The sequence below is a fragment of the Astatotilapia calliptera genome, chromosome 6 (assembly GCF_900246225.1).
Source record: "Astatotilapia calliptera chromosome 6, fAstCal1.2, whole genome shotgun sequence".
Taxonomy (NCBI): domain Eukaryota; kingdom Metazoa; phylum Chordata; class Actinopteri; order Cichliformes; family Cichlidae; genus Astatotilapia; species Astatotilapia calliptera.
This window is the reverse complement of record NC_039307.1, coordinates 25486377-25498385: the sequence shown is the minus strand read 5'-3', so window position 1 is coordinate 25498385 and position 12009 is coordinate 25486377. Positions and strand designations below refer to the sequence as shown.

The window sequence follows — 12009 nt, the reverse complement described above, 5'->3', positions numbered from 1 at the left end:
GCACAAAAGAATTCAGAGAAATGTGGAGGCAGGCAGGCAGGGAGGCACGCCATGGCGGCAGATCTGGCCCACCCAGACTGCGGCCTGCTGTCCTTCTCAGTTGTTCATCCCCTTTTTGCGAACAAAGCCGACACAGGGAGGAAGGGGAACACAGAGGGGGAGGAGGTTTGTGGAGTACATCTGTCACTCTGCTACACATAATCTGGGAGTCTGGCGGGAAGGAAGGTTTTGTGAGACAGGGAGGGACAGACTGACAGACTAAGGGAGATCTTCGCTTTGATGTTCTTAGCCAGAAAACAGTAGTGCTGCTTTCTGCTCCTCCTGAGCATATATTATAACAGCAAATCACATTCTTCGTACTGTAGGAGTGAGGTGCAACGGAAAAAGGAAGATGTCAAACAGCCATTTCAAACAGCAGTGACAGCTGTTATTTTGGATAAAAAGATTATTAAAAACAACCGTGGATCACGCTGTGGATAACAAGTAGGCAATGCCAGATGTAACTCTGTGGTGGTGTCTCTTTATGATTGCATTTACAATCATAAAGAGACACCACTATACGTCCCCAGAGCAGAGCTGTGAAACACACAGCACGACCGTTATTCGGCTGTGTAATGGGGCCTGTTGTTTTAAAAGTACAGGATTTGCATTTATTCACTTCTGCAGGTTATTTACTGTTGGAAAAATGAAAACGTAAAATGTAAAAATGAAGCTAGAATGTTTGTTGCTTATGATGGCAAACACATCATGTCAGCAGCAACATGTGTAGTGTGTTTCAGATAGTAATGTAATAAGATATAAAACATGTTACATTTGTCCCCAGCTTTCCCCATATATGTACAATTATATTTATATCTAGAAACAGTCACAGAGGTGTCGTAAAATGTAACTTTTCAGTGTCATTTGAATACTGTAGAAATATGTCGTTGCAATTTCGATGCTTGTTATTCAACAGCCTGTGAAATATCAGCCCAGCACACTTGGTCTGATTCATAAAAAGCCCTTTGTTTTACTCCTTGTAGTAATGCAGAAACCTAAAGCTGCCTGATTGCTTGGTGCCAAAACAATAGCAGTTTTTTTGTCTTTGCTGTGTTCATTCAATAAGCCCTGATGAGAGACTCTGAATGAGCTTCTCCTCATATCAGCTCCAAATAGGGCCAACTGCCAGCAAGCACTTTTTTTTCCAGCACAGAAACAATCTGATGATTCAAGTCTTTTTTTCTGTGTGTGACTGTACATCAGGCTGGAATTGGTGCATTTTCCTTCTTGGGTGCTGAGAGCAAATCTGTGTCTTTAAGAGTTTTGCTTGTTTAGCAGGTACTGAGTCGATTCTGCTCAGAACACAACAAAGTCGAATGTTTTCAAAAGCCCGTTATTCTATTAACACTTGAAGAATTTGGGTCAAGCAAAAACAGACATGATACTTGTTTCCTGTATTTTTAGCCATGGCTGCGGGAAACCTGAGCACGAGCCTGGTGCAGAGTGCTCACCAGGCATTGCCGCTCCATTTTCGCAAGAGGATAGCCTGCATTCATGTATCCATCCGTGTACGCTAAACAGAATAAGACTCTTTCTTTAACTTGAACTCAGTTGTCCACAGTCTGTTTTCGAGAAAGAAATGAAAAGTGATTATTTATGTTTACTATCCCACATTTTCCAGACAGTCATCATTACTCAATCAAACATCAGCTGAATCTGATCATGCTTCTGCCTTTTGGTCCATGTGGATCGTTTCTATTGTGATACAACCTGGCTTGGCTTCAGCGCTGACATGTGGGTTCGAGGAAGCGGCCCCCTTCCCATCCTGAATACCCACACTCAGCTCCCCAGTGTTTTCATTCTCCCCGGTCACATAGCATAAAGACTGCAGCCCCTTTCTTCTTCACTGAGGCAAAAATGAGCTCAATGGTGGTTCAGTGTGAGGACAAGGAGAGGCTCCTTTCTATTGTCCCGTTGTTTGTTTTTGTTCATGCTCCTTTGACTGGTGTAATGTCTAGTTCACATTTGTTTTATTTTTTCTGACACCTGTATCAAACCTTTAAAAAATCTTCCCAAAAACTTCTGCTTCTTCTCATTCAGTCAAGTCCTCTCACTCCTCTAAGCAACTTTTTTACAGAGTTAGGTCAGCGGGGCTGCTCTCAGTGTGACCAGCCGAGCAAAACTAAAGCGAGCCAGTTGTCTCTAACCTCTCTGATCCAGAGAATCCGCTGAGCCTGACCCATTTTAAAAGTCACAGGTCACCAGGCTCGCCTCACTCAAGGATAAAGCATTAAGCTATTTTACCGCCATTGCTAAAAAAAAAATATTCCAAGTATGCAGCAGAACTTATTTGCTGACATATTTCTGAAGCTGTCTGCATTAAGTCAGTGATAGAAACCAAACTGGCAGTTAGAGGGATTACATGAGTCATGAGATAGTGTGGATTAAAGACGGGATCTATGACTCTGACCTTTTGATATTTCATGTCAAATGTGTTTCACTTTTGGAGGATAGCCTCTTTCACTCAGTATTTACTCAGGCTCATATTGTGCGCATCCACACATTAAATCATCCTTAAAACAGGGGCAGCCAATTAATATTCCCCAAGGGGCCACATGAGAAACTGTTGTGGATGGCCGCACCCATAAGTAGTTCTCCACAACAGTCTCAGTTTCTCATCTGGCCCCTTGGGGAATATTAATTGGCTGCCCCTGGCTTAATGTATGATAAAAAGTCAGAAATTAGTAGAAAGGGGTAATTGTGCTCACTTTTTTTAAAGCCAGAAACATGTAATCATTTGTATATGCTCTTTGAGGTCACTAATAATATCCGACTCATCTCTATGTCCTGGAAATGCCCCACTCCACTTCATTATTTTCACAAGGGAACGCTACAGAGCATGAACAGTGCATGGCAAGTTCAATAAAGATAAAACTCTATGAGTTTTTCAAAAGCAGACAATTTCCATTTTATCTGAGTTCGCAGGCATCCTACTGAGGCCTGAGAATAAGAGAGAGCTGTAGGTAGACGTGGATAAGAATCCATTGAAATAACAAGTAATGCAACTCCTCCTGGTGAAGTGAGCTTTAGAGAAGCCCTGGTATTAAGTTATCATGTTTCCCTTCCTAAATTAAAATATCCCTTTGATTCCTTTTATCCTTGAGCCCAGAGCAGATTGCAGTTTATATGCCTCAGTGAGTCCCGATAGGAACAAACCAGATTATTGTAGTCTCCATCGGAAAGAAGTTTCAAATGAAATGCTAATGCGTTAGGTTCTTTTTCCCCCTGCCTCTCTTTAGGTGGAAATAAACTAAATCCCCAGCCATTCCGACTCAACTGGGCCTGGATCTCTCTGGAGAGGGAATACTATTTGGTGGATGAAGATGCCAAATTCCTGGAGGTGACGCTGAAACGCAGAGGCTACCTGGGAGAAACTTCTTTTGTCAGTAAGTGCTGACAAGTCATTTATTTAGCTTCTAATTAACTGCAGGAAACCTAATTAAATTTGTATGCTTTAGAAATGAGTGAGTTTTTTGTTTGTTTTTACAAACATAATGATTGCTTTTACTATAATCTGCAGACATAAACAGGTTTTTATGTGTTATGCTACTGTCTGCTTCATATTTTGGATGCAAATATTGTATTTTCTACTCCATAACATTTATTTTAAAGCTTCAGTAGCTTATTTTGGAGATACGTTGACTCAAGCTACCAATATATAAGTAATTAATATCAACAGCTGCAATGATCCAATAATATAATGGTAACAATATAATGGTAAATGGACGGGTTAATGCTTTTCTAGTCTGCTTGAGCATTCAAAACACAGCATGTCTCATTCACCCATTCACAAACATAAGAGCGTTTTTGTCTCAGTGCTTTCTATCCAACATTCACGCTCCAACGAACGCATCAGGAGCATGGCTCAGTATCTTGCCCATGGATACTTTGGCATGCAGACTGGAGCAGCCAGAGATCAAACCACCAACCGTCTGAGTAGTAGATGACATGCTCCACCTCCTGACCCACGTCCTCCCCAGTTATATGAAGTGCCATCCTCATAGTTACTTTAGCTTCTTTAAATATACAATAAATACATCATCAGCTACGTAAGCTGGATTATAACTTTCACTTCATTAAAAAGTCCAGATACATTTTTTCCACATGACTAAATTTAAACTCTTTCCTGGAAATGATCCTGAGCATTGTGGGACTCACTCGTTTTTAGAGCCAGCTTCAAGTGGCCCTTCAAGAAAGTGCAGTTTTTGGTACTCCCATAATGGCCTTATTTTTTAGCTCCTAAGGGGCCACTTGCTTGTCACTCATAAAAAGATATGATGGATGATGATACCACACGACCCTTTATTAAACTGACATTTTAACAATGAATTATTACCCACTTTTAAAGTCTCTTTAGACTTTCATGTTATTTATGTGTTTTTAAAGGTCAGACCTGCAATAAAGCATGACCATAGCTGCCTTTAGTTAAAATCTCTAAACATTCCTTTTAAGGCTGCAGGGCTTATCCTCAGCTTATCCCTGCAGCCAAACGAAGAAAAACTCCACACTCACGCTGCAGACATGTCCCCAAAGGAGCAAAGCTTTTGTTTTCTTCTTTGACTGCTGCTCCATTTCCTGTCCTGTCTGTGACAGAGGTTCAGTTGAATTCATGTATGACATTTCCTAGTAAGGCTTGCATGCTGGCCACTCACTCGCTGTGCAAAGGAACGTAAAACTCGAACTATCTTTTTCTTATTCTGCGGCGTCAGCAGACAGAATATTCTACCTGTTATTGTTGCATCAGATTGAAATTATCATGTGTACTGTTCAAATATGAAAGCCTGTACTTTGACATAAGCCCCAGGAGGAAGCACTGGGGTAAAATATTGCTGCCACTGGAATGCTTTTCCTCAGGTATTGCCACTAAGGACGGCACAGCAGAGAAGGACAAGGATTTCCGTGGTAAAGCCCAGAAGCAGGTTCAGTTCAACCCAGGCCAGACCACAGCGACCTGGAAAGTGAAAATCTTCACAGACCAGGACTTTGAGACCTCGGAAACATTTGAGATACATCTGTCAGACCCTGTCATGGCTGTAATGGAGTTTCCTGACGTCGCGACGGTGGAGATTGTGGACCCTGGTGATGGTAAGAATCTGGTTATTTTGAGTTATTTGAACAAAATTGTTGTTCTTGGCCTTCATTTGTTTTCCTTCAAAACAGAATCGACCGTCTACATCCCTCAGTCAGAGTTCAAGATAGAGGAGGATGTTGGAGAGCTGTTGGTGCCAGTGCGACGTTCGGGAGATGCCAGCCAGGAGCTCCTGGTAGTTTGTTACACTCAGCAAGGTGAGATCAATCTGTTTTTATCAAAACACAAATAAATGAAATTTCAGGAGTGGAACCTTTTCTTTCATTACTTTTGACTACTGGTGATATATTAGAGCAAACATTTCTATGTTCATGTGTAGGGCTGATTATTTAATTAGTATTTATTTTGTGTTATTTTTTACTTCCCCCTTTTTAGTCCAATGACTTCCTGCTGTTAGTTTCCCTGCAAACTGATCTTTCTGTTCCCATAATTCCTCAGGAACAGCCACCGGCACCATACCCAGCACAGTCCTTTCCTACTCTGACTACATCACCCGGCCCGAGGACCACACCAGCGTGCTGCGCTTCGATAAGGATGAGCGCGAAAAAGCCTGTCGCGTCATTATCATCGATGACTCCCTTTACGAGGAAGAGGAGAGCTTTAACGTCAGCCTCAGCATGCCCATGGGGGGCCAGGTGGGCGCCAACTTCCCGTCTGCCAAAGTCACCATTTTGGCAGACAGCGATGACGGTGAGTGGGAGCGTTTGATCATTTGAGAAAAATAATGATGAACGTATGCTGAGCTGAGCTCGTTCTTTTTGGACCCGCATCAGACCCGGAGTTGAAGATGAAGAGAGGGATCTCCATCAATCATCTGTTTACAGACAGAAGGAGGGACCTCGTGAAACTATTGCACGTACAGTGTGGAAAATGATTATTTGATCCCCTGCTGAATTTGTAGTTTTACTCAAACACTCACAAATTTTACGCTAGTTTCATTTTAACTCAGAGAGACAGAATATCAAAATCAAAAATCCAGAAGAAAAACACATTACATAAAAGTTATGACCTGATTTGCATGTCATTGAGTGGAATAAGTATTTGACCCTGAGCAAAACACAGCAGTAAGATGCTTCTTGTAGTTGGTCACCAGGTTTGTTGGTGTACGCTGACATCCTTTGCTGCAGTTAGAGAGCCACAGAGGGCGGCAGGTGTGCTTGATCCTGTTGCTTACAGAGTCTCTTTGCTCTGTGTTTGCATTTGCATGTCTGCTCGCTATTAATCCACCAAAGGTGCGCAGACAGTCTGATCACCACAATCACCAAAGCCTAAAGACCTGGATGCTGCGCCTGCATCAGCGGCTCGACAGTATGGCTGTGTTTATGCTACAGTTATCCACTATACTCAGCCTGTCTGGGCGTCAGATACAAGATAACAGCAGACAGGTGCTGAGTGGGGAAAAGGCGACCTCTGTGAATGTTATGCTACACTGTAGCCCGACAGATCAAAGGACTTTAAATCTCACCGCGCTCCGCGGGCGACCCTCACCGGCATTTAGGAAGGCCCAGGGGGAAACAGAGGGCACCCCTTTGTATGAAGGGACCAAAAGGCAGGTGGTGGAGGGGGGGGGGGGGGAGGCTATTATGCAGGGAATCCAAATGACTGGCATGTTTTCCAGCACTATGTGGTCTGTATCTCTAAGGAGTCTCAACATATTAGCTTGAGAAAGAATCACAACATTCATTAGAGCCTCTTGTACTTTCTTTTCTGAATCATTGATGACAGATTTATTTTCCTTTCTCACATTTACCCCGTCTCTCGCGCCTTTCGCCCGTTTCTCGCACTTGCTTGGAGTTTAATTGATCTTTATATAAATATAACCATTGTGCATTCCCAGACACGTGAAGAGACAAGAGAAGAGTCTTTATTGTAAACCTCTATTGTGATCCTTCTTCTTCTTCTTGGTGGGTCCTGAAGTACCACCGCGCCACAAATCTGCTTCAGTGCCTGTAATGTGTGCGTCTCTGTTAAACAATCAGCCCTGCCTGAGTAAACTTGTGGTTTGGGACCTTGCCAACGACGAGCCTCTATTGTTACTGTTTGTCTGGATCTTCCTCCCACTGATCTTAAGGTTGCCATGTTGGCACTCACTTCACCCTCTCACCCTTATTTTGGTGCTAAATAGAAGCCGGAAGGCGCTGAATGCATCCCAGCAACCATTCCCTCAGCTTCAGTTGTCTCTCGCAGCATACATCGACTTCTAAGTAAACTTTAAGAGCAGATCTGCCGTTTCTCCTCAAGTAGTAATTACTGAGAGGGAAATTATTGAGACATCTGACATTCACTCATAGTGTCCCGAAATGGTTAACAGATACAGTGATAGATTTTTATTGACTTTTGTTACATATCAGCTCTGAAAAGATGAACCTCTATATCTCCACGTCTATCTATAGGTCAGATCTCTAAGAGCGCTGGCCGGACGCAGTGTGTTGAAAACCTGCTTTATACACAAGTGAAGAGAGATGAATGTGTTCCAGCGGTCTGAATTCTTGCCCTCTGTCTTTACAAAGGAGACGGTTGCCTCTCTGTCTCTGCCACCACCCCCCTCCCCTCCTTTACCATGCTTCTTATCAGCTTCTCTGTCATCAGACTCCAGGAGCGTCCCTTCGCTTACCCATCATTGCCTGTGCACATACAAGCACACAGCTTATTCATCAGGTGTACCCTCAACCCTTTGGCGTTGAGTTCAGAGAGAGCTGTCGGGATTTAGATAAGTGGGGGAGGAAGGTTGAGGCAGGATAAGATGGATGACAGCTCTCTTCCTGTGCTGAGTAAAAAATGGGGGCATTTTGCTCAGCTATTCACTTCAATCTGTCCCTGAACCTGAACTACAAAACATGTAGTCTAAATATCCTCACAAATTAACTGCCAACATCCAAATGTCTGGGCTTATGCTGTGCCACAAAAAGATCTTTGTTTTAAGAGCCTGTAGAGAAAACACAGATTACTTCCTTCACTTTATGCGGTTTTGGAAACTACTTTGTCAGAATATTTCCATTAAGAAAATACTGACCGCTGATCATGGCTCAATTATTTACTAATTTCCCTTCCTAATATTCCCAACTCTCACAGAGCCTTCACTGTACTTCGGTGAGCCTGAGTATATCGTGGATGAGAGCTCAGGCTATGTCGAGGTAAAGGTTTGGAGGACAGGCACTGACCTGTCCAAAACCGCTACCGTCACCATCCGCTCCAGGAAAAGCGACCCCGTTTCTGCTGAAGGTAAAAATCAGACGTTTGACAGAATCCACAGCACTCAATCGCATTAAATAACCCCATCATTTAATGGCTTCTTCTCTGTCTGCCAGCTGGACAGGACTACGTTGGCATTAGCCGCAACCTGGACTTTGCTCCAGGGGTGACAATGCAGACTTTTAGAGTAACCATCCTGGATGACTTGGGCCAGCCGGAACTAGAGGGACCCGAGACCTTTGACCTTGTGTTGCGGATGCCCATGAATGCGGTGCTAGGAGAACCAAGCAAGACGACCATCACCATCAATGATACTGTCACTGACTGTGAGTATCAGGTTTAGAAATCAAACCAAAGTACGGATTTATAAATCTGCACTCATAATCTTTTCAGAAGATATTCTATATTCATATTACTTATAAAAAAGTTCATTATCAGTAAATAAACAATGACTTAATGGCTACTCTGGCGCACTGTTATGTAGCTTTAAGGACAAATAAAGACTTTCTGAATACTTTTCATGTAAGATGTCATATGCTGGCTCTTAACTATTATACATATGTACATTATGAAGCATTTATTAAATGGTTTTACACATAAATTGTAGGACAAAAAATATCAGATCGCTTTAAAAAAATATGGATTCTTCATAGCATGAAACACTATCTTCTTTTAAATTTGTGAAGACTTTCTTGTAATTGATTGCTTGTTGGCTTCTCAGTGCCTAAGGTTCAGTTTAAGGAAGGAAGCTACAAGGTGGATGAGTCTGATGGGGAGGTAACAGCCACAGTGTACCGCAGTGGAGACATCAGCCTCAGATCCACTGCACGCTGTTACACTCGCCAAGGCTCTGCTCAGGTCATGATGGACTATAACGAAAGGCCCAATACTGATGCATCAGTCATCACCTTCCTGCCAGGTGACACCCTCCCTCTGACACCCTGCCACCCAAACTAATCTTTCATGTATCATTTGAGGTGTATTTATACATATATATAATATTTATTCTCTGTACCCTAATTTTCTCCCCAGGTGAGAGTGAAAAGCCATGTGTGGTTACCCTGGTAGACGACTCCATCCATGAGGAGGATGAGGAATTCCGCTTGGTGCTGGGAACTCCTAAGAGCAAGTCTCCTTACGGAGCCTCTATCGGGGAGCAGAAGGAAGCACTGGTCACTATCACAGATGAGAAAGACAGTACGTGTTTTCTGGAACTAAATATATTGCAAATAATAAAACAACATTTGCACAAGTGGGAAAAAATGTATCAAATATCTTGGCTGAGGAAAAAAAAGATACCCCTGGCCCAAGCCAAAGAGTGTGTATTTGTACTAAGTTAGCTAAAACTGATGTAAATAACTACAATAGAATAGCTCAATTATTTTGCTGCGTCTCATAACATCTGCTAACAACAGAACACGAGAATCTCAGTACCTTTGCCTTTTTTAACACTTATTCCCATAAACCACATTGTTATTTGGTAAAATCTGAGTTCAAATCAAAGATGTTCAAAAGAAAAAAAATATGTTCATTTAAATGTTTATAGTACGTGAATACAATTTTTCTTCCAGAGCCGATCATCCGTTTCTCTGAGATCAAGTATAGTGTGCGTGAGCCCCAGGTGAAAGGCGAAGTGGCCACAGTGAAGATTCCTATTCTTCGTTTTGGTGACACTTCAAAGGTTTCAGTAGTGAGGGTGCACACAAAGGATGGGTCTGCAACCTCTGGAGAAGATTATAACCCGATGTCAGAGGGTGAGAACCTGGTTTTAGCAGCTACACAGTGACTAAGTAACTTGCATGCTGCCTCCTGATATGACTGCACACGTCACTGTTTGTGTTTTAAGATGTGGCGTTCAAGGAGGGCGAGAAGGAACACTTTGTGGAGATTGAGGTCCTGTATGACGGTCAGAGAGAGATGAGAGAGGCCTTCACTGTGCACATGAAGCCTGATGACAATATGGTGGCTGAAATACAGGTGAGACGACGGCCACGTGGGATGCACGAGCAGATGCGCATAAACAAATATAAACCCAGAAGAAGGTTGTGTATGTGCGGGGTACAGTACTGCAGATCTACACAGGAGCCCTGTCATGTCAGCCTGTGTTAAAATAAGCAGGCAGCAGCTGGCAATGCTGTCAGCACGCCTGAACCACAGATATATAAAAAGCAGGAATGAGATGCTGAGGGGAATGTCCCAGCAGAGCCAAACAGAAGACAAACCTATAAACAGAATGGCGACATTCTGCCCATATACTCTACAGCAGGCATGTACAGCTCACGTGACAGAAATAGGTGATTACAGTACAATTTGTGTGTTGAAATTACACTGTATCATTTAAAATGACAATGTTTTATTTCGGTGAAAATAAACTAATCTCGAGGGCTGCACGGCAGATATTATAATAGCAATGTTTTGAATTCACAACTAATTTGTTTATCAAGAGTTGATTGATAAACATGTTTAGGAGCAAATCAAAATCCATTGTGGCATAACTATTAATCTCCAGCACCCAGTGTGTTTGCAGTATTACTCAGAGTGTATTTCTTTGTGAACAGTGCATTGAAAAGACAATTTTGTGAAAACAGATGAAAATTTCTTCGGGCTGGCTTCATTCAGATACACTCCTCAGATATTTTAACAAATACACCCGTTCAACTGCTTTCTAACACAAATATCTAATCAGCCAATCACGTGGCAGCAACTCAATGTATTTAGGCATTTAGACATGGTCAAGACAAACTGCTGAAGTTTACACCGACCATCAGAAAAAGGATGAAATTTGATTTAAATGGTTGTTGGTGCCAGATGAGCTGGTCTGAGTATTTCGGAAACTGAAGAGCATCTTAGGTATGCAGAAGACCACACCAGGTGCCACTCCCGTTGGCTAAAAACAGAAAAGTAAGACTACAATTCATATAGACTCTCTTGAATGAGTGTAATGAGGACCCAAATGCAGACACAAAGGCAGACGAAGGGTTAAACAGAAAGCGAGCCCTTCGAGGCGTTGGAACAGATACAAACGAAGATGAAAACCCAAAACATAAACGGGAATCTACACTGGGAATAGCAATAGGGAAACTGGAGCACAGAACAGGGATACACAATGGAGGACATCCAGGGACAGGAATTTAAAAGATACATGATTGGAACATAACAGATGTTCTGACAAGGGAGACTGACACTGTATACACACAGGAGGGTGATTAGTGGTGGAGACACATGGGAACACAGCTGGACTAAATACATCTAATGACAAGGGGAAGTGAAACAGAACTTAATACACACAGGGAAAGACTCACAATAAAACAGAAAACACACACAGAGACACACAAACTTGTACACGAGAGAGAGACATGACAGAGCTGAGAGAGAGGGAGAACGAGAGAGAATGACATGGAGAGGACTTACAGATGAGACCAAGACAACCTAGAAAGGGAACTGACTAAACATGTAACTAATAACTAGAAATACAAATGATTAAACACACATAGGGAAAGTTGCAAAGGACTAGGTGAAGAAGAATTGCAGTATAACTGCATCATTCGATTTGCTAGGTGTACCTAATAAGGTGTCCAGTGACTGTACACCAAATTGTGGTAATGACTAATCACACTGCATTGTTTTGAACCAAAGCATTCAATGAGATAAATATGTTACTTCTAAACCTTTGCCACACTAGATTATGA

General features: G+C 42.4%; 1 protein-coding gene across 2 annotated transcripts in view; it reads left to right on the top strand.

Moving 5' to 3' along the window:
- frem3 (Fras1 related extracellular matrix 3) overlaps positions 1-12009 on the top strand; it is a 31723-nt gene that overhangs the window by 13642 nt on the left and 6072 nt on the right. The window contains exons 3-12 of one of the 2 annotated variants that reach the window (XM_026171332.1): positions 3279-3425; positions 4894-5124; positions 5200-5325; positions 5567-5818; positions 8201-8350; positions 8437-8646; positions 9042-9239; positions 9353-9517; positions 9892-10074; positions 10167-10297. In XM_026171332.1, the coding sequence (XP_026027117.1) occupies positions 3279-3425; positions 4894-5124; positions 5200-5325; positions 5567-5818; positions 8201-8350; positions 8437-8646; positions 9042-9239; positions 9353-9517; positions 9892-10074; positions 10167-10297 (1793 nt within the window). Of the gene's footprint in view, positions 1-3278; positions 3426-4893; positions 5326-5566; positions 5819-8200; positions 8351-8436; positions 8647-9041; positions 9240-9352; positions 9518-9891; positions 10075-10166; positions 10298-12009 lie in introns of both variants that reach the window. The other variant, XM_026171330.1, reaches the window with a different exon arrangement.